Source organism: Thamnophis elegans, chromosome 8 (genome assembly GCF_009769535.1).
Source record: "Thamnophis elegans isolate rThaEle1 chromosome 8, rThaEle1.pri, whole genome shotgun sequence".
Lineage (NCBI taxonomy): Eukaryota > Metazoa > Chordata > Lepidosauria > Squamata > Colubridae > Thamnophis > Thamnophis elegans.
In genome coordinates this window covers 57,520,396-57,544,025 of record NC_045548.1, presented here as the reverse complement: position 1 = coordinate 57,544,025, position 23,630 = coordinate 57,520,396, and the positions used below count along the sequence as shown (strand labels likewise).

Genomic DNA, 23,630 nt, shown 5'->3' with positions numbered 1-23,630 from the left:
GGAAAAAATGTAAGGCTCCAACAGACCAGTAAAGAACTCAATTAATCTGATTTTTTAATATCAGATCCATCTCATTTCCGCTTTTCTCTTTCATTAACTTGCCTTTTTCTTTAAGTATAAAAACATATCTTACAGGCCTCCTTTTTCTACTGCCCTTAGGTTCTTTTTTTCTAACTTGCTAATAAAACATTTCATGAAAGACAGCATGCCTCGCTACCATCCAGTGTCTCTACCACTTCTGTCTTTGAGCTTCTTTCTTGTTCTATTTTAATGTTGAAATCCTTTGAGTTTGTGGCTGCCATCCCAAATTCCTCCTCAATGGAAATGCAATTTTTGTTGTAATTTTGGCTAGTTGAGCTGGAGAACCCTGCTTATTACAAAGTTCTTAAATCTAAAGATTTACTTCCTTTCAAAGTTGGACTTTACGTTCCTTCTGAATTATGATCCATTTCCTGTATTTTACCAACTCCTTCACACCAATGGAAACATTGCTTTGTTCCCTGGATGTCTTATTAAATTCCTGCCTTTTATTTTATGGTATCATTTTGCTAGGACTATATTTTACTATTCATCAGTGTGTGTTATTCACAGAGGTGATTAAAACATTTCCAAAGCAGGATTAGAGGGTGTCCTTTAACAAGCTCCAACTTCTATAGACAATTCTACACTTAAACAAAGAAATGAGATAATGAACTGTATTTCCAGGGCCTTTGAATGGTTTACCTGTGCATTCACATGACCTATAATTCTAACCCACTTTGTCTTATATCTTCTTCAAATCTGCTGTGTTTATCTTAAAACTGAGCATTTAGCAGAAGCTGACTATAATATTATGGTATGCTTGGAGGAGAGGGCTCCTGCCACATAGTTCTGTAAGGTCTCAGATGGGCCTTTGTATAAATGTATCACCTGTAAGCATGAGATGACCACTTGAATTAGGTAAGAGCCAGATCTTGTCTTGATCATGCAGCACATGTGAATGAAATTGTGTGCTGACTCTTTTATAGCCTTATAGCAGAGGGACACTTTAGGAGAGAACATCTCTATGGATGGACCCTTCACCCATTTCTACCATGCTATGTTCAGAGTGACTGTGGTGTTAGAATCACTATTCATAAGCTTAAGTGCAAACTTCTCCATAAGAGTCCACAAGCGATCCAGTTGGGTCTAATGGTTAAGACACCATGCAAGAAGTCGTAAATTCTAGTCCCACCTTAAACATGAAAGCTAGTTGGGCAACCTTTGCCAGTCATACTCTCAACCCAGCCCATCTCACAGGATGGTTGCTGTAGGGAAAATAGGAGGAGCATAGTGTATTACCGTATTTTTGGAGTATAAGTCACACCAGAGTATAAGACACAGCAAGGTTTTGAAGAGGAAAATAAAAAAAAAAGTTTTTGCACTTTGCAAACCTCCCCCAAACAGCCCATTTTTCATGAAAACGGGCCTGTTTTTCCCCCCAAAAAAGGCATGAATAGCCTTTAGGGAGCTTTCAGAGTGCTCCTGGAGGTGGGGGCAAAAACAAGCAAAAAATGGCCCTTTTTCATTTAAAAAGGGCATGCATAGCCTTTAGGAAGCTTATAGAGTGCTCCTGGGGACTGGGGTGGTGGGGGGTAAAATTGAACAAAAACCGGGCTCTCTAAAAGCTTCCTAGAGGCTATGCACAGCCATTTTGCTGAAGGGAGCGGGATTGGGGGGGGGGGGCAAAAATGCTGTATTCAATCTATAAGACGCACCCAGATTTTCAGCCTCTTTTTTTGAGGGAAAAAGGTGCGTCTTATACTCTGAAAAATATTGTAAATATATTCACCTCCTTTAGTTAGTTATAAACAGAGTCAGGAAATAATTAATATGCTTACGTAGAGTAGCACGAACAACCTATTTTTCTATGCATAATGTATAGTTATTAAAAGGGAAACATGATTTGTAAAAAGCAGATCATTTATGTCTACTGAAGAAATAGGAAAAAATTAAAATAGATTTTCCTGCAAAGCAATTGACAAATTTTTCAGAAAGAGCAAAGTACTTTTCAGTCAAAGATAACGTTTGTGAAACAAGCTGCAATCTTTTGGATGACCTTAATAGCCCAGCAATGTGAAGAAAGAGGGAAAAGATCTACTTGCAGAGATGGAGGTAACTTATCATAAATGTTTTGATGGCAATTATAGTCCAGGGAGAGAGAGACAGAAGTATTATGGATTATCATACTTTTATTGCATTATTACAGATTATATATTAAATAATATTACAGAAATGGTTGTATTAAGCAGGGCTATAAGAAACTGAACATTTGTGAAATGTACTGTCAACAAAATATTTTTGAAGTGATTCCAACCCTGTTTGTTGCAGCAAAAACAACATTTATTATTTATTTTTGTATTCAATTTATATGCCTTCTGTTGTATTTAATTTGTTTGCAGTTGGCAAAGAAAAGCCACCCTTCCAAAAACATATGAAGAGACAGGCCTTCCTACCACCACAAAAAATAGTTAGAGATTTCTCTATTTTAATCTGGTAAATAATAGGCCATCCTGAGCTGATACAGCAAAAATTGGTATGATTTAGTATAGGGGTCCCCAACCTTGGCAAATTTGAGCCTGGTGGACTTCAATTCCCAGAATTCTAGGAGTTGAAGTCCACCAGGCTTAAAGTTGCCAAAGTTGGAGACCCTTGATTTATCCTGTTTTCCCTGAAAATAAGACCTCCCTGAAGAATAAGCCCAATTGGGCTTTTGAGCGCATGCGCTAAAATAAGCACTTCCCAAAAATATTGCAACATAGCAGCAACCATGAGATGACCACACTCGCCACTTCTTGCACCTCAGAAACAATAAGACTTCCCCGAAAATAAGGCCAAGTGCTTATTTTGGGGGTCAAAAGAAAATAAGACCCTGTCTTATTTTGGGGGAAACACGGTAGTAGATATTAAGTTGTGATTACCTGGAGAAAACCAGATTCAAATTGTTGGCCATTTCTGTAATGAAACCATGTAGATAGTCCTAAACTTACAACTATTTGTTTAGCGACTGTTTGAAGTTTCAGGGTCATTGAAAAAAGTGACTTACAACCAGTCCTCACACTTATGACCGTCACAGTCTCTTGATCAAAATTGTGGTGCTTGACACTTGGCATGTATTTGTAATGGTTGCAGCGTCCTGAGGGTCATGTGAATTCCTTTTGCAATCTTCCCAGCCGACTTGGAACAAAGAAAGTTAATGGGATTCATGTAACAACTGTGGTGTTTTGGTGAACAAACATGGATCAAATATATAAGTAATTTAAGTTGAGGGAGGCAATAGAGAGCCTCACTGTAGGCGGAGAAGTCTACAGGCAATTTTAGGCAGCATTATCGCAATTTGGTATTTTCTGAATAGACCTTCCTCACCACTGCTGTTACTTCTCAAGAATATCGATTCATTTTCCAAATGGGCCCTTTAGCACTTTGCAAATCTGTCATTACCTAAGAGAAAATTGTGTTTGAGTTCAAGGCCACTGAATTTGATATGTGCCTTTTTCAAAAGGCAACTGGGCTGTTTTTTCTTTGAGAAAGAAGATGATATTTAGTTTCTCATCCAAGACGCTTCATCAGTTGTGACAAGCTTGATGAAGTTTCTTGAATGAGAAGTAGAACATCGGTCTTCCTCAAAGAAAAATTAGTGCAGTTATCTTTTGAAAAAGCACCTTTGAGATAACTGACGTGGAAGACCGAGGATCTCCATAGACACAAGGCCGCTGAATGTTTACAGACCAAACATTAAATTTCAACTTCTTATCAGAAAAGTAAACAAGCCAAAAAGAAAAAGAGATAAAGTTCATTGACTCAGCATATGGTAATGCAAGTATAGTTTAACCATGTGTCAGGTGGGAAATTAGGAGTAGGTTAGTTGGTTTTGGGATATTGTTCCTTCAGGACAGTGTTTCTTGGCATCTTTGATATGTGGACTTCACTCGCAGAATGTTAGCTAGATAGTTGAAGTCCATTCATCTTAAAGTTGCCAAAGTTGAGAAATACTGCACAGAAGGAACAGTGGAGCAGTACACAAGCTCAAAGAACTGAAAAACCATTTCAGGAATAAGCAGTGCTAAATCACTTCCATATTAATAAAGGAGAATATTTGTAGCTCAGGGTGGAAATAAGGCATCGTTGGTGCTCTCTGAGCTTGGTTGTTTTCTTGCATACATTGACATCAAGAACACCAGACCAACAATCAAGAAGTAAACAATACCCCAATCAAGGAACTGCCAACAAGCTAACAGTAAACAATCTTATCAAAGTAACTCCAAGACCATTCCCACCAACATTGACAGGGCAAGCCATTGGAATATAGACGGGGAGCAAATCTCACTTCCTTGTAGCAATGATGATTTTTGGCTAATGAAAAATCTGCAAGAAAATCAAGCTCAGAAAGCACCAAGGACCCCTTCCTTCCATTCTGTTACCCAGACAATTACATGGAAAAATCTACAATTCACCAGAAATCAAACCTGAATCTATATTAAAGATATTTCATAGACTAGAATACTCTCCTCTTTCCCCTAAGATGTTTGACTTCAACAGCGGTAATCCCAAATTTAGGACTACTTTATCTGGTCTGCAAAAATCTGGATCACAAATAGAATAGAATAGAATAGAATAGAATAGAATAGAATAGAATAGAATAGAATAGAATAGAATTCTTTATTGGCTAAGTGTGATTGGACACACAAGGAATTTGTCTTTGGTGCATATGCTCTCAGTGTACATAAAGACAAATAGAATGCATTCATCAAGAATCATAAGATACAACACTTAGTGAAAGTTATAAGTTACTAATAAGCAATCAAATTATACTAGGAACAAATAAAACAATATAAATTTTAAAGACACTAGCAACGAGGTTATAGTTATGAGAAGAATAATATATTAATACAGTCTTAGTAGATAATATGACAGGGTTGTGGGGATTAGTTGTTTAGCAGAGTGATGGCATGGGGGGGGGGGGACAGTGTGTCTAGTTGTTCTGATGTGCAGTGCCCTATAGTTTTGAGCATAGAAATTGAAACAATTTATGAATGGCCTTTGCAAACCCTAGTTGGCAAGCCTGGTAGCAATTATGGAGTTAGAATCAGGACAAAGTAGAAAAACTAATTCTACGGGGGGAAAAATACGCATTGGGGAGAGAGGGAAAATGTCTCCATGCCTTAAACTACCAGATTCAGTAAAAAAAAAACTGGGCAGTAATGCTAATTATGTATTCTTATTCCACAGTAATTATTGGCGGGTTTAATAGAATGGGGGTGGGAGGGTTCTTTGTAGTTATAATGACCCGGGGTCCGTTTGCTCCTCCAGAGCCACCCTCACCTGTGTCGCAAGAAAGCACCAAGCGGCCTTTGGCAAGGACGCAGGGGCGAATCCGAGTCCCTTCGGAGGGGGCGGGGAGGAGGCCCCGAGGGTGGGGCGGAGAGGGAATCTTTAAAACGCGGCTCCGAGGAGTTCCGCGCGCGGCGACCGAAAGCTCAGAAACTCCCCCAGAAGCGTCCAACATGCAGAAACTCTTGATCCGCGGTGGGAAAGTGGTGAACGCGGACTTCTCGCAAGTGGCCGATGTGTACATCGAGGACGGGATCGTGCGGGCGGTGGGGCCGAATCTTCAGCCTTCTTCCGATGGAATCCAGGTGTTGGATGCCACTCGCAAGTTGGTGCTTCCCGGCGGAATCGACACGCACACGCACATGGAATTCCCCTTCATGGGGATTCCGACAAAAGACGACTTTTACCAAGGAACGAAGGTAACCCTCTCCCTCCCGCCCACCATGGCTTCCGTGAGGGCCCCTAGGAACGGTAGAGCAGCTGCTGCAGGTGTGCCCACTCCCGCTTCTTTTTACAGGGTCCTGCAAATCAGCACCAGCTGCTTTTCCTTACCTCGCTTGGGTTGAGTGAGTGGAGCTGTTTTCTGAGATGGCCAACAAGGATCCTGCTCCCCCCCCCCTCCAGTTTCCTCCAACAACTGGTAAATTGTGTAGCTTGTGAAACCCTGCAAGACATTTTCTTTAATATCCCCTTTAGGAAGATAGGAGTAACTAAGGCAACACTCTTTTAAAAAAAGGTCTTCTTTACAACAGTATTGTATGTTATTGTAAAGAATATTATATTGTAAAGAAGGTCTTCTTTACAACCAAGGGCCACTCACTTATTTATTTTGTCAAGTGTGTATAAGATAATAGATATAAGTACATACAAGATTATGAATACATGAAATGGGTACAAATAAATGGGGTTATTAGGGCAGGGATGGTAGGCACATTAGTGAACTTATGCATGCCCCTTACAGACCTCTTAGGAATTGGGGTGAGGTCAACAGTAGACAGTCTAAGGTTAAAGTTGTGGGGGTTAAGGCAAAGAAACCACTGAGTCAGGTAACACATTCCAGGATTGACCACTCTGTTGCTGAAGTTGTATTTTCTGCAATCCAGTTTGGAGCGATTTACCTTAATTTTGTATCTATTGTGTGTTTGTGTATTGTTGTAGTTGAAGCTGAAGTAATCATTGACAGGTAGTCAGGTAGTACTACAACATTGTAGTAGATAATTTTATGTAGTACGCTTAGGTCAGACTGAAGGCAGCTTAGTTCTAAGTTGTGTAAGCCCAAAATTTCTGATGGCATAAGGTATTCTGTTGCGAGCAGTGGAGTGAAGGATCTTCTCGTGAAATATCTCTGGACTCACTCCATTGTATTAATGTCCGATATGCAGTGCGGGTTCCAGACAGATGAGCTGTATTCAAGAATTGGTCTAGCAAATGGTTTGTATGCTCTGGTTAGTTGTACAGTGTTACCAGAGAAAAAGCTACGCAGGATTAGGTTAACAACTCTTAGTGCATTTTTGGCAATGTTGTTACAATGGGCTCTGGCACTTAGATCATTAGAGATGAGTAGTCCAAGGTCTTTGACAGAGTGGGGATCATCTACGAGGTCGTATCCAGCCAGCTTATATTTTGTGTTCTGGATTTTTTTGCTGATATATAAGATATTGTTCCATATTATTCCATATTCCATACTGTTACCAGACAATTACATGGAAAGGTCTATGATTCATTGAGAATCAAACCTGATTCTCAAAGGAGGGTCTATATTAAAGGTGTTTTATATCTCCCTTTTGTCTCACTTGGAAGCCACGTCTCTCCCTTTGTGAGATTCTGCTGGGAAAGTTTGGGTCATGTCAAGTATTGACCACTAGAGAAGATATCTATGAAGAGTCTTAGTGATCCAGGTAATGGTTGTCCCAAAGGTTCTTTTTCAAGAGAAGCGAAACATCTTTTCAAAATAACTGTTTTATGGGTATCAAAAACAAAACAGCCCCTTTTCAGTCTATATATACCCAATATTTCTAAAACACATTTCTTTCCACTTTCATGCTTCAAACCCAGTGGTTCCATGCCCTGGGCAGCATATATGGCCAATTGAAGTATTCAATATAACTGTTGTATGTTGCCATCAAATTGCTCTTTCTTCCACAACTAAATTATGAAATATAATTTCTATTTTGCATGAGCTAATACAAACCAACAAACTGAGTTCAAAAGGATAACCCCAATTCAGGGATATTGTTCACAGTGCCAGTAATAATCTAGGACTGTGAATAATGGAAGAATGCTTATGTTGTTATAAAATTGAGTTCAAGCCACTCAAAATAAAGTTTTCAAATAGTTCCTTTATTTTTGTGTTATTCGAACAAAAAGCAAAACAAACGGGCAATTAAGTTTAATTAGTTCCTTTATATTTGTACACATACTTGTCCAATTTCAAAGTTATCTTACTACAATAAACTATGCCCAACCAGGCTATTCGAGTTAGTATGCCCAACAAGGCTACTCAAGTTAAGTATTGTTGCCCAACTAGGCTACACATTCACACAATATTTACAACAAGAATTGTCTCGAACTTCAGGAGTCTGGGTCCATTCCAGTCTTCCCTTTATACCCAACTTGTTTACCCACAATCCATGTATATGGTACATCTTGTCCCAGCCACATCAGAATCTTTGGATCCTCACTCTTGTTCCAGGACTCAATGAAAAATGAAGCCACTGCATTCCTTAAGCCCACTAATGTTCTACCACCAACAATGAATCACTTGTATACACACCCATCTTTACTTATCAGTAGTATACACATTCCAGCATCCTGGAATGAACCCTTGTTCATGAACCCCTCTTATGCAACCACTTTTAGTCTTTTCATGACTAAAAGTGGTTGCATAACGGGTTCCTAAGAAGTTCATGTTACAGACCTTCTATATTCATAACTAATACCATATTTGTAATATATTCATAGCATATAACATAAAATATATAATAATATCACCAGAGTCACTGTGAGAAGAGCAATGAATGTTCCATTCTCCGGATAGTGTTAGTTTACCGCTGCCATCATTGTTGACCATTGATTAGGGTTAATGGAAGTCGGAATTTCATAATCAGGAGAGTTGGCTGTCCAAGGTGAAGAGGACAGAGCTGACACAGCTTCTGTTCCACTTATAAAAGATGACAGAGAGAGGTTAATCTACACAGACACCTGGGGACCACAATTGAATTAGGAGTGCAGAGTAGGTCATGTGGAACCCAACTCTGTCCTCTAACACTTAACCTCCAAAACTGTGCCTCCTGAAACTCTGCTTAATGGTTGGAGGATTGCCACCCACAGCATCAAAGATGGTCAGGAGATAAATTAGGAAATAAATCTCATACTTAGGTTTTATCTTTAATTTAGTAAAGAGGAACAATCATTTGACACTTTTATTTGGAAAGAAGCAGGTCTGTATCTTCTTGATTGAGACTCCTATACCAAATAAATCATTAGTGTTTGCCTTCATCACTTCTCCCTAAGAATATGTCCAAGAACAATGCAGTTTTAATTTAGAGACCAGGAGACTAGGAGTTCTTGTCCCAATTTAGGCATGAAAGCCAGCTGGGTAACTTCAAGCTAGTTCTCTCTCTCAGCCCAATTCAATCTTACAGGATTGTTGTGGGGGGAAAATAGGAGGAGGAAGAAGGATTCTTGTTCCACCTTGAGTTGTTCATAAAAATAACAAATCAGGAAAAAAATAAATCATAAGTTGCACAAAGTGATATTGAAATCCCAAAATGAACATAGGTAACTCAGGATGGAACTATGGAGTCCTTGGTGCTTTCTTTGCTTGCCGACATTTCATTATTCAACTAGATAACATCATCACTGCTAGTGAATGTGGGGTTTGTAGTTTGAACTGGTAGTGTTGATTGGAGTATGTAGTTTTCTCATTGGTAGTTCCTTGATTAAGGCTTTGCTTTTTTGTTTTTTTGCTTGTTTATCTGGTTCCATGCTTAGGAATTCATAGAAACCTAGCATTCAGACACATCACCCATCACTAAACACATATAGATGGACCACATTTACACATCTTTCCAAAGAGACAACAAAAAAAGGAAAGAAAAAGAAACAGCCAACACCCAGATAAGGAGGAATTAACTTGCTAATGGGATCAGTCCAGAGGCAGTATTCAGCTGGTTCTCTCCGGTTTAGGTGAACCGGTAGTGGCGGCTACGGGAGGCTCTGCCCACCTACACCACCACCCCCCGACGTAATGTGTGAGCACTGCGCATGCACAGAAGGCGGTGCACATGCACAGATGAGGCATGTGCACTCACATTTGTGAACCGGTAGGGAAGGTAAGTAAATCCCACCGCTGGATCAGTCCCATCATAAGACCCTCCAGACCTGGTTATACTGCCAGAGCCAGAATTCCCAGGGGATTTGAGAGAGCCATTTTTATCCTCCCTTTTCCCAAGGTTAGCATTTTTATTTTTATGTTATTTATTCCTGTGATTTTTATCAGATCTTTATCAGTTATATATTGGCTGTTGTATTTATTGTGTGCTGCCCAGAGTCCCCTTTGGGAAAGATGGATGGCTATATAAATTTGGTTAATAAATATAAATAAATAAATAATGATACAGAAATAATTATTTCAGTTCCTGCTGATGTAGGGGGGGACAACATGAAAACCTTATTAAACAGCCCTTTGCTCATTCTTGCTGGCAACAGGATTCAGTCAATTCTGTTTACAAGCTGCTTTCCTAGGAAAAAACATCCTCCAAAAGCAGCCTTAAATTAAGAGATCACATTGTGGCTTAAATGTTCTCTGAAACCAAGGAAGACAAAAGCAAAGTTAGTTTCTACGTATACTCTCTGAGCACCAAAGCACCTTGTCAAGGCTGTTTCAGTTCTACTTCTTTTCTCCTCTGGAGCAGTTTGGTCAGAAAAATGCCAGAATTACGGAGTGCTGCCATTCATCCTGGAGGGATGCGTGCCATTAAGAAAGCAACTGTCCTTTTCATCTGGGTGTCTTATTTAGCAATCATGAACTGCCAGCTTTAATGCATTAATGCAATAGCAGAGTTGGAAGGGACCTTGGAGGTCTTCTTGTCCGACTCCCTGCCTAGGCAGGAAACCCTATACCAGCAATGGTGAACTTTTTTTGGCTCGCGTGCCATAAGTGAGGGAGCACAGGGGTAGTCATGTGCAGATGTGCCGCACCCATAATGTAATGTGTGACACACCCCCAGTGCGAATGCGCGCACTACAGGTGCTCCCCCTAATTTTTTTCATGCTTTTTTTGCCCTCCCCAGGTTCCAGAGGCTTTATAGGAGCCTGGCTCCAGAGGCTTTATAGGAGCCTGGCTCCAGAGGCTTTATAGGAGCCTGGGGAGGGCGAAAACAGCCTCCCCGCCCCCCAGAGGCTTCAAGGATCTTCAAGAGGCTTTCCTGAAGCCTTCAGAGCAGTCAAAATGACCCTCCAAGCAAACCGGAAGTCACTTCCAGTTTGCTCGGAGAATCGTTTTGAGCACTCCGGAGGCTTCAACGGACCTTCAGGAGGCTTCCCTGAAGCCTCCAAAGCAGTCAAAATGACCCTCCAAACAAACCAGAAGCCTGAACTTCCGGTTTGCCTGTAGGGACGGTTTTTTGCGCTCCAGAGGCTTCGGGGAAGCTCATGAAGCCTCCGGAGGGCCTCCGGGTGGGGCTGGGAGAGGCTCTTTTTGTCCTCCCCAGGCTCATAAAAAGCCTCTGGAGCCTGGGGAGGCTTTAAAAAAGGGTGAACTCAGCTGGCCAGCGCACGCATGCACGCTGGCCAGCTGACAGGGCAGCACCTTGCGTGCTGACAAATGGCTCCGTGTGCCACCTGTGGCACGTGTGCCATAGGTTCGCCATCACTGCCCTATACCATTTCAGACAAATGGCTATCCAACATCTTCTTAAAGACTTCCAGTGTTGGGGCATTCACAACTTCTGAAGGCAAGCTGTTCCACTGATTAATTGTTCTAACTGTCAGGAAATTTCTCCTTAGTTCTAAGTTGCTTTTCTCCTTGGTTAGTTTTTACCCACTGCTTCTTGTTCTGCCCTCAGGTGCTCTGGAGAATAGTTTGACTCCCTCTTCTTTGTGGCAACCCCTGAGATTTTGGAACACTGCTATCATGTCTCCCCTAGTCCTTCTTTCTCTTAAACAACATACCCAGTTCCTGCAACCGTTCTTCATATGTTTTAGCCTCCAGTCCCCAGTCATCTTTGTTGCTCTTCTCTGTACTCTTTGTAGAATCTCCACATCTTTTTTACATCGTGGCGACTTTGTCTGCCTTAGTATCGTATTCACTCCATTCAATGGTGGGATCCTGCCAGTTTAACAACTGGTTCGGTGATCGCATGTTTTGCTCAGTGTATATGCACAGTTTTAACAAAACTTACCTTTCACGCTACTTCTGGAGAATAACACAGCTGAAACGTGGCAATCCGCTGTGCCGTGCAGATCAGCTGAGAGGATATAGGTAAGTAAAGCGCAGGGGCAGGTGGGCAGGCCCACCTGATCGTCGGAATAAACCAGTCCATTCCCAGCTGATTGTCGGAATTACCGGTTCGCCTGAACCAGTCCAAACCGACTGAATCCCACCCCTGGCTGCATTGCCTTTCTTCTCTAAGACCCTGATGTTCTTGAGTCTTCCCTGCCCATATTAATGTTAGGATCTACTTGAAATCTACCTTCCCTTCTCTGTTTCTTCAACTGATATATTTCCCTGAGACCAGATAAAGGTATTTCACATGAAACCCTCATGAATCCCTGAGGGGCTTTGCTTTCTTCTTCTGGGTCACAACTGCCGTATTTCAAAGTCATCATTTCCACTTCTGTTATTGTTCTGCTGAGATACAGATTTATTCTTCCAGCTCAGCAGTCACTCGGAAAATTGTGTGCCTTAGGTGCTTCTGGCTCCCTTCTTCCTTATCTGCAGACCATCTGGCCTGGTGAGCTAGTGAGGCTCAGTAACACATAAATGATGCAGAAACTTCCAGGCAAAGCCTTTGAGGCTGCCCATACAGGTAGTCCTCCACATACTGTTCTGATCCAGGCTTCCTTAGAAAGCAAAAGCAAAGTCTTAGTCCCACCAAAACCTCTTTTATTTACATGACTGTGAATTCCTTTCATTCACAGTCAGCAAATCTTATCAAACAGTCTTTCAAAGGAATGTTTATCCACACGCACCTTATCTCTTTAGGAGCACTGCCAGATAACTAGTGTCCAAACACAGAGCAAAGCAAAACTTGGCAAAGAGTTTCTCACAAACAGAACTTTCCAGACCAATGAACAAATTGTTTCCTGCAAAAGCCCACTCTTTTGTTCCTCTTTTGTTTCCTATGGGAGGGGCCAATCACCTCCAAGGTGTGGCTTTACCTTGCTTTCTTAGTTGTTCTTGTCTTCTGGCAGTCTGTGTATGCGTGCACAGGGAATAGGCTCCAGCTGTTCCTCTGCTTCGCTGCAATCTATCTCCCTCTGCCTCCAACACAGAGCCTTCATCTGAGCTTCCCTCAGGCCTGGCCCCTGTTCCTCACCAACCTCCTCACTGTCTGACTCTGCTGCCAACTCCGCAGGCCACCAGTGGACCACAAGATATACAAGAGTTCATTTAGCGACCCTTCAAAGCTACAACGACACTGAAAAAAGTGACTTATGGCTGTTTTCACAGTTATCAACTTTGGCAGTGTCCCTGTGGTCAAAATTTCAATGCTTGGCAACGGGTTCACATTGATGACCCTTGCTGTGTCCCAAGGTCATGTGATCATCCTTTGCGACCTTCTGACAAGCAAAGTCAGTGGGGAAGCCAGATTCACTTAACAACTGGACAACAACCTTATCAACGGGAATGAGTTATTTAATGACTATAGCAAAAAAAGGTCATAAAATGGGGCAAAACTCACTGAACAAATGTCTCGCTTAGCAACATAAAGTTTGGGCTCAATTGTGGTCATAAGTCGAAGACTACCTGTAGTCTTGAACACATATATGTATGAGGGGTCCTCATGTGCTCTCTGAGTTTGGTTGTTTTTTTGCAGATGTTTCATTACCCTAACTCAAGGGTAGGTTGATTTCATTGAGGGCTGCATCAGGATTGGGTTTGACCTTGGGGGGGGAGGGCATGGCCAGATCAACATCGCTCATGTCGGGGGAACCTATGGTGACTGAGAGCTCGGCCAGCGAAAATGGGCTCTGAAACTCTGTTTTTGGCTGTGGCGACCTCCTTCAAACTTCTGCCAGCGAAAACGGAGCTCCCTTTTCATTGGCAGAGGCACCACAAGCTGGTCCCTCACTGTTTCCAGGGTGGTCCCATGGATCAGATCTAAGCACCCCCACAGACAGAATCTGGCCCATGGGCCTTACGTTTGACACCCTTGCCCTAACTAGTACTGATGATGTTACCTAGTTTGGGTAATGAAATGTCTGCAAGAAAACAACCAAGCTCAGAGAGCACCAAGGACCCCTCATGCCAACCCTGAGACCTACAAATATTCTCCTTTATGCATACGTGTACATGTGTATTCATATAAAAGCAGTTCTGGGTGTGGAACATTGCTTTTTACTTGATGCATCTTTAAAATATTTCCCCAGTTAACTGAGGAGATGCTTTTGTCTTTGGGAAGCATATCAAAGCTACAAGAGCTTTGACATATGACCACAATTGTAACCTTCCCCTGGAGTGGGGTGGGAATGGAGATTTTATAGTATCGTTCCCCTGCCACACCCACCAAGCCATGCCACGCCCACTAAGCCATGCCCACAGAACCGGTAGTAAAACAATTTGAATCCCACCACTGATCACCAGTCCCTTCCCAGATTAGGAAGATTGGTGAAAAATTGGTTCTTCTTTCAAGGCAGGGAGGTTGTTAAGTGAATCCGATTTCCCCATTAACTTTGCTTGTCAAAAGGTCACAAAAGAGGATCACGTGACCTTGGGACACAGCAATGGTCACAAGTATGAACCAGCTGCCAAGTATCTGAATTTTGATCACATGATCATGGGGATGCTACAAAGGTCATAAGTAAAAAAAATGGTCATAAATCCCTTTTGAAAGTAACTTTTCACAGTCAATAAATGAGCTATTGTAAATCAATTACTTTTATATGTCATTCAGATTTTTAAAAGGTTTTTTAGTTTTTTTTTTAATTGACTGCATGTATGATTTTAGTTTTTTTTAATACTCTAGTATACTGTATAATAAATTTACATAGTTCAATGTTAATATTATGATTTATGTGTAATGATTTTAGTTCTATGGGAATTTATATTGTGTTAGAAATTTTTATGTCTCCATCACTTTCACATGATTTTTTATCTCTCCATCACTTTTCATAAATTGACATGTATACCACACAAATTTGTGTTATGTTATATCCACCCAGTAGTTGCCCTGACTCTACCCTGAATGAAGTGATTACAGAGTCATTAAAAAGGAGCTTATATTTTTAATAAAGACATAAATTTTTGTGGGTGTGTGCGTGTGTGAATAATAGGCACCTGAGGGTAGAACAAGAAGCAATGGGTGGAAACTAATCAAGGAGAGAAGCAATTTAGGACTGAGAAGAAATTTCCTGATAGTTAGAACAATTAATCAGTGGAACAACTTGCCTCCAGAAGTTGTGAATGCCCCAACACTGGAAGTCTTTAAGAAGATGTTGGATAGCCATCTGTCTGAAATGGTATAGGGTTTCCTGCCTAGGCAGGGGGTTGGACTAGAAGACCTCCAAGGTCCCTTCCAACTCTTCTATTGTATTGTATTGTAGTATATTATAGCCGTATGTCATTAATTCATCCTCCCTTCCCCATAGTTTATAGATGGGTTCCTTTCATGTTGGAATGGTTCTAAATTGTTATAATTCTAATATTATATATTGCTCAGTGGGAAAATAACTATTTAATTTCAACCTTGCTTTTCAGGCTGCCCTTGCAGGAGGTACCACTATGATCATGGACTTCGCACTCGCTCAGAAAGGCTGTTCCCTTATTGAAGCCTATAACCAATGGAGAAACAGGGCTGATCCTAAAGTCTGCTGTGATTATGCACTTCATATGGTCGTATCATGGTGCAGTGAGCAGGTATGGTAACATCAACTGTACATTTATTTCTTTAAGGAAGCCCAGCATGCAGCATGGATGGTACCAGTGGCACAGAAGCAAAAGGATTGCCATTTTCCTAGGCACAAGTATCAAGAGTCATTGGCCTGATTCAAGAATATGAGAACTGGAGCATAGAGGTGCAACTCTCTCAACCTGAGGACAGTTGATTGAGTGTTGGGCTGTGCTTATCAACCTTGGCAAGATATGCGTACTTCAACCCCCAGAATTCCCTAGCCAGCTAGGATAATTTGAGGTCTGAAAAGTACGTTGTAATGTTCAAAGAGCTGCAAAAACTAGAATGAGTTTTTAATTTGTATAGGGTATCAACCTGGGATTCAGAGGTGGTATTCAGCAGGTTCTGACCAGTTCTGAAGAACCGGTAGCAGAAATTTTGAGTTGCTCAGAGAAATACCACCACTGCCTCACGAGTCCAGTTGATTGCTAGGAAATGGGGATTTTGCAGTATCCTTCCCCTGGAGTAGGGTGGGAATGGAGATTTTACATTATCCTTCCCCTGTCACACCCACCAAGCCACACCCACCAAGCCATGACATGCGCACCAAGCCACGCCCACAGAACCGGTAGTAAAAAAAAATGAATCCCACCACTGCTGGGATTGTTTAACAATGTGGACAAAGACCTGGCTTTAAACTAGCCCAGGGGTCGGCAACCTTAAGCACTCAAAGAGCCATTTGGACCCATCTCCCACAGAGAAGAAAACACCGAGAGCCACAAAACCCCTTTGACACCTAAAACAAAGAGAGCACTGCATATATTATTTTTTTGCATTTATGTTATGTGTAAAAAAAAAACTATAGTGTGTTTCATTTATGAAATCATTGAACTGCTGCAGAGAAAACAATTTTTTATTTCTGAATGCAACAAAAACATTTTGAACTCAGCCTTCCATCCTTCCGAGGTGGGTGAAATGAGGACCCAGACTGTGGGGGCGATATGCTGACTCTGTAAACCGCTTAGAGAGGGCTGAAAGCCCTATGAAGCGGTATATAAGTCTAACTGCTATTGCTATTGAACTCCCCCACCCCACAAAAAGGTGAGTCAAAATATCATACATTGGCAGTTGTGACGCATATTTTGAGTACCAGGGAGCTGCAGCAGAGGGATGAAAGAGCCCCATGTGGCTCCAGAGTTTCAGGTTGAAGACTCCTGAACTAGCCTTTCCGAATCTGGTCTTCTTTTGATGGTTTATGCATAAATCATCTGCAGGGCCACTTTTCCCTAGGGAAATCTACCAGGTGAGATGGGGCAGGCATGCTCCAAATCGCTTCCCCTAAACATTGCCATGTGATGGCAGCTAGGAAGTGGGCCTTTTCCAATACAGCCCCCCACCCTTTGGAATATTCTGCCCCCTGAGGTTAGGCAGACCTGTACCCTCCTAACTTTCCATCAAGCTTTGAAGATTTGGCTTTCCCCTCCACACATCAGGATAAGATTAGATAACTGAACTAAATTAGAAGTCTGACTCGGCGCCAGGTTTCTGTGGTTTTTAACGTTTTTAGTTTTATAGTTTCAGTATAGTTTTCTATGCTGTTTTAACTTTTAATTGGGAGTCACCCAGAGTTGATTAGAAAATAAACAGCTGTGTACATTTTTTAAATAAATAAATCTACTGGGATTGTTAAACCAGCAGTCCCTGGAAACTCAAGAACATATAAACAAGGACAGGGCTTTGATCATCTGGTCACACATCCCACTTTAATATCATTGCAATCCTTCCTGGATCATATTGGGATATTGCAGTCCCAAAACATCTGGAACTTATCCATTTGGAAATAGTTAAATGCATTTCCATAATTGTTGTTTGAAATTAAGGTATGATCTATCCTAGAAATGTTAATTACAAATTGGTGCAGCGTGTCTCTCATGAAAACTGCACACTCGTAACAGAATAAGCTCAAAGGGTCCTTGGAGGTCTTCTAGTCCAACCCCCTGCTCAAGCAGAAGACCCTATATCATTATTTTCTTTAAAACCTCCAGTTATGGAACACCCACTTACTGATTTTCACATGGATAACCCCAGATAAGTTTCCAAGAAATGTAAGGGATTTCTACAGTCAATTATGAAAATAATTAATCTCACTAAAGGGCAGTGCTTAATCATACAAATGTTTTAGGAAATGTTTTACAAATATATCTGTTCCTCTTAAATTTGTCTAATCCCCCTTAAAGCCATCTTAGCTTATAGCCTTCAACATACCTTCTGGTGATTAACTCAATGTAAGATACTAATTGGTTGATGCAGGAAGAATGGTATGTCCCATGTGAGGTTTTTTTCTTATAATTAAAACTGAATTTCTCAGTAATTACAGTTTTAATAACTCTTGGAAGTCCTCCTACAATCAGTTCCTTTCTCTACCTTATCAAGGAGAGTTACAACTATAGCAAATGTTGGCTGGGGAATTCTGGGAGTTGAAGCCTGGACATCTTCAAGTTGCCAAGGTTGAGAAACACTGCACTAGATAATTTTGAAATGAAAAATTAATGTTACCAGAATGATTATGGGCATAACGCTGAAACAGGAATGATCATAGCTGGATATGTTGATTTTTTTTAAAAAAAGGAAAAGTTTCAGCACTATGAAGAGAACAAATTGAGCTTTGTGACAATATTTTTCTTACTTTTTTTTCAGGTCAAAGAGGAAATGAAACTTCTTACCAAGGAAAAGGGTGTCAATTCATTTAAGATGTTTATGGCATATAAAGATGTCTATATGATTGGAGATCAAGAATTGCACACCCTCTTCAGTCAATGTAAACAAATTGGTGCAATTGCTCAAGTTCATGCAGAGAATGGGGATTTGATTGCAGAGGTAATTCCCATGTTTAAGATGATCTCTTCAGTCACTTGCAATTATAATATGCAGTATATATGACATACAGGGTTGAATTGTGAGGTCCTTGGTGCTCTCTGAGCTTGGTTGTTTTCTTGCAGACAGTTGGGTAATGCACATTGGTGAAATACATTGATGATGTTACCTAGTTTGGTAATGAAATGTCTGCAAGAAAACAACCATGCTCAGAGAGCACCTAGGACACCAAAGGAGTATATGGGAAATTGTGTGTGTTAAAAAGTCTCCAAGTACATGATTGAAGCTCCACAAGCTGCTTAATAAGGCGTTGATCTCACTTCTCAGTCTTGCCCTGCAACTCGGAGTGACGACCGAGGCAGTCAGAGAAGGTACATCCTGATCATTTGGAGATGGGACGTCCATCAAAGCAAAGCATCCAAGATGTCCACAGTCCTAAAAGTAGCCTCTCATGGACTAGTATAGATCTATCTATTTCAAGCTATTTAGCTCTCATCAGCTAGCCATACCCTTACTGGGATTCAAACCTGGGCTGTATTACATATCAGGCAGTAGTATTAGCCACTAAGCCGCAGGCTCTACTCCTTTATCAGCTAAGCCAGGGAAATAGGTATGTATTGTGTCACAACCCCTGGTATGCCCAAATATGGGAGGAAGCATACTGCTTCCTTTCTCTGTCTATCGGCTCATCACAAGAGACCATCCAGACAGAAAGCCATTATTTTTACTGTTGCCTTTGTTACATTTGTGTTGCATTTGTGCTGATAAATAAATAAAGGGAGATAAATCCTTACAAATAGATCTATTTCAAGCTATTTAGCTCTCATCAGCTAGCCATACCCTTACTGGGATTCGAACCTGGGCTGTATTACATATTAGGCAGTAGTATTAGTATTAGCCGCTATATATATACATACATATAGACAGACATACATACATACATACATACATACATACATACATACATACATACATAGAAGTAAGAAGACATGGAAGTGCAAAGAAACCTGACTCATTAGATCCACTTCAGTGTTTCCAAGTTCTTTCTTATTCCCTTTGGGGCATTTATGTCTGCTTGAAAAAAGCAATCCAGTTTCTACCTGCAATTTGCTTTATTCAATCAAGATGCCTATACAGATCAATGCCCTCAGTTTGCCGTGCAATTTCTCAAGACCTCTTCTACTGCAAAGAACCTCAGATTTGACCAAAATACAGGAAACCTAGGAGAAGACACACACACATACACACACACACACACACACACACACACACACACACCTGAGATGGTATTCAGCCGGTTCTCTCTGGTTCGGGCGAACAGGTAGCAGTGGCTGCGGGAGGGTCTGCCTACCCGCCCCAATATAATACTTCTGCACATGGGTGCTCAGATTTCCGAACCAGTAGGGAAGGTAAGTGAATCCCACCACTGATACACACACTCACTCCTTAACCACCCTAATTATATTGCATGCATCTGTCACACATCTATGTATGTGCATGTAAACTAAGCATTCAACAGTTACAAATACATCCATTATATATTCGTGCTTTGCAAATGATTTGGAGGAAAAATTTAGGAGCCTGAGAAAGGCACTTCATCTCTGCCAGCCATTAAAACAGTCTCTCTTTTTCCAATTGTCCATCATAGCCTTAAAAAGAAAGATGCCACTTCTTTAAGGGATCTGCTAGTTAAAGTGATTGAATAATGACTTCATTCCTTGATTCCTTAAAGGAAATAAGTATGTACCCATTAAAGTCATTGAATTTTTACAGTGTGTAGTTATTTCCTTTTATATCAGTAATTAATCTCTCCTTTACATACCACCAGAAAGAACCAAACCAAACCAAAAGCTAATCCCATAATTTGTTCTCCATAAATAGCTGGTAGGAATAATCTTTATTCTATAGTAGGATGCTGAATATCACCTATGATATTCATATATACAATACAATAGCAGAGTTGGAAGGGCCCTTGGAGGTCTTCTAGTCCAACCCCCTGCCTAGGCAGGAAACCCTATACCGTTTCAGACAAATGGCTATCCAACATCATCTTAAAGACTTCCAGTGTTGGGGCATTCACAACTTCTGGAGGCAAGCTGTTCCACTGATTAATTGTTCTAACTGTCAGGAAATTCCTCCACACTTCTAAGTTGCTTCTCTCCTTGATTAGTTTCCACCCATTGCTTCTTGTTCTACCCTCAGGTGCGAGAGATCATATGAGAAATCATAGGTGATCTCTCCCAGCCTGTATGTTCTCATTGAACTAAAAGAAAATTCTTCTTCAGTGGAAGGCAGAAAATTTCAAATTAATGTTGGGGAATGCAGCGGGGATCATATACCTAAATCTATATTGTCAAAAGAATGAAAGCAGAGTCAACCTGCAAGTTCTGCCCTTTTGGGATATGTGTGTGCTTGTGTATGACAGCCCATACAAAAAGGGTAGGGTTTGCATCACAATAGCATAACAATGCTTTGGTATACCAAATCATTTCACACACATTCAATCCCTGCAAACAACACTAGCAAAAGTTCATCCCGACTTTTCTTTCCCTGAAAAATCATGCATTTGTTCATGTAACATGTAGCTTAGCCCTAAGTAGTTTCCCACGTTAGGACTTGAATATAATGCAATTGCTTTGCTGGATTCTAAGTATCATGGTATAATCAGTTTGGTTGTGTTTCCCTCCCAAAAATCTGGTTAGTATTCCATCACTCAGGCTGGGGGGTGAAATTTTACGCCCCTCAGACAGGGCTCGTAACTTGGGAGTCCTCCTGGACCCACAGCTGACTTTAGAACATCATTTGTCGGCTGTGACCAGGGGGGCATTTGCCCAGGTTCGCCTGGTGCACCAGTTGCGTCCCTAGCTGAACTGGGAGGCACTCGCAACAGTCACCCACGCCCTCGTGACCTCAAGACTGGACTACTGCAATGCGCTCTACATGGGGCAGCCCTTGAAGAGCATTCGGAGACTTCAACTTGTCCAGAATGCAGCCGCGTGAGCGATTGTGGGTGTACCTCAATACACCCACGTTACATCTATCCTCCGCGAGCTGCACTGGCTTCCAATCGGTCTCCGGATACGCTTCAAGGTGCTAGTTATTACTTATAAAGCCCTTCATGGTATTGGACCTGGGTACTTGAGAGACAGCCTGCTGCCAATTACCTCCCAAAGACCCATTAGATCGCACAGGGTCGGCCTCCTCTGGGTTTCATCCACCAGCCAATGCCATCTGGCTACGACCCGGGGGAGGGCCTTCTCTGTTGCAACTCCGGCCCTTTGGAACGAACTCCCCGCGGAGATTCGGACCCTCACCTCTCTCCTGGCCTTCCGAAAAGCCATTAAAACCTGGCTGTGTCGGCAGGCCTGGGGTTGATGAGCTCCCTTCCCCTCTCGACAGGTGTGGTTGTTGGTTATTTTAAATGCCTGTTTTGTATTTGTATGTTCCCTTTCCCGTTTGAGTTGTTCGCCGCCCTGAGTCCCTATAGGGAATAGGGCGGCATATAAATAAAATAAAACTTCAAACTGGTTGTTGGACCAAAACTTCCTGTACCATGGCAAGCAAATGAGTGGGACTGCAATTTTTACAGCGATTTGTTGACCGAATTTCATTTCTTAGTTTTGCTGTTGGTAACGCTGGCATGTATTCACCATGGTTGGCCTACAGGGTGAAAAGAAGATGCTGGCTTTGGGAATAACTGGTCCAGAGGGACATGAAATGGCCCGACCAGAAGAAGTGGAAGCAGAAGCCACGTTGAGAGCTATTACCATTGCAAATTCAGTAAATTGCCCTCTCTATATTGTACACGTGATGAGTAAGTCTGCAGCCAAGATAGTCGCAGATGCCCGCAGGCAAGGTAAGTACTTGCTAAACATGCTTGAATATTCTTATTTGGTTAGACCTGGGGCTCCAATATGATTCTACAGTCATCTCCATTGGAGGTTGCTTAGTTGATTGTCCTATCCAGTTTTAATTCCTCCATCCAGAGCCGAGGTGGCGCAGTGGTTAGGGTTCAGTACTGCAGGCCACTTCAGCTGACTGCTAACTGCAGTTTGGCAGTTCAAATCTCACCGGCTCAGGGTTGACTCAGCCTTCCATCCTTCCGAGGTGGGTAAAATGAGGACCCGGATTGTTGGGGGCGATATGCTGACTCTGTAAACTGCTTAGAGAGGGCTGAAAGCCCTATGAAGCGGTATATAAGTCGAACTGCTATTGCTATTGCTATCCTGCCCCCACTCCTTACAGTGTCTTTAATTAAACAAAAAGAAATGGGCAAGTTGCAAAGCGAAGTCCCAACTATTTACCCTTACCTTTATTTAGAAAAATGTCCTCAGCTTCCACATAAGACCTGCAGGTATTCTTATGAAATGAAAATTAGAAGTTCTTGCGTTTGGATTTTTTTTTCTGTAAACCTACCAGTGGGATGAGGAATGTAGAAGTAAACTCTAGAAGGGGATGCATCCTGTAGGACTAAAAACCCTTGTGGAGAACCACTTCACCATTTTATCCTCATTTTATCCCTCACTGGCAGCCATTTTGTCTGAGTTTACAGAATATGCTCTCAGGCATGTCTTAGATTTATATTTAGGAGCTCAAGTTCTTGTATTAAAAGCTTGACAAGATTTGGAGTCCGGGTTACATGAAGATATGACTATGAAACATTGCATTTCCTTATAGATGAATCTGCAAAGCTCTCTGTGATTAATCTTTCAGCTTAAATGGAGTCTGTCTCTGGGCTTAAAGAACATTTCTACTTTCTTCTGCAGTCTAGGCTTCAGTTCTTTTCCCTGTAACTAATCAATATTTAATTAACCTAAATATAAGGCTGAGCTGAGTCCCTTTTCCCCTTATTATTAGGCTGGTTTCATTGTCCCTGAGATGTCCACAAGATGTCACTGTTGACAATGCAATGAATTTATTTTGCAGTTGGAATAGCTATCTTTGGTGGGAATTGAGGTGTTTTCAGAATCAAGTGTAATAAACTGTATAATCAGCTAAAATATGTAGGTCAGAGCAAAATTTCCCAAGGCTATCCAGAAGCTTCCAAACTGTAAGGATTAGAGTGTTTGTGCTTCATCATGTACATATATACATTCAGTCTTTCTCAACCCTGGCAAATTTAAGATGTGTGGACTTCAACTCATAGTATTGGTTGAGAAACATTGTAATACAGAACTCACCTGCAAAAATTACATACATACATACACACACATACATACTACATACATACATATCACTCTGATACCAAGGAGTTAGACGTTCTACTCCTCCTCCCTACCTGAAAAGAAATATGTTTCAACTGCCACTTGTGTGTGGTCATGGCCAGCGTGTGACTCATCCGGCCTGCAGGCT

General features: G+C 41.4%; 1 protein-coding gene across 2 annotated transcripts in view; it reads left to right on the top strand.

Moving 5' to 3' along the window:
- Positions 1 to 2,037: 2,037 nt before the first annotated feature.
- DPYS (dihydropyrimidinase) overlaps positions 2,038 to 23,630 on the top strand; it is a 48,418-nt gene continuing 26,825 nt past the window's right edge. Inside the window, exons 1-4 of one of the 2 annotated variants that reach the window (XM_032223191.1) lie at positions 2,038 to 2,133; positions 15,272 to 15,430; positions 18,102 to 18,281; positions 21,945 to 22,134. In XM_032223191.1, the coding sequence (XP_032079082.1) occupies positions 2,128 to 2,133; positions 15,272 to 15,430; positions 18,102 to 18,281; positions 21,945 to 22,134 (535 nt within the window). In that variant the 5' untranslated portion in view covers positions 2,038 to 2,127. Of the gene's footprint in view, positions 2,134 to 5,440; positions 5,769 to 15,271; positions 15,431 to 18,101; positions 18,282 to 21,944; positions 22,135 to 23,630 lie in introns of those variants that run through there. The other variant, XM_032223190.1, reaches the window with a different exon arrangement.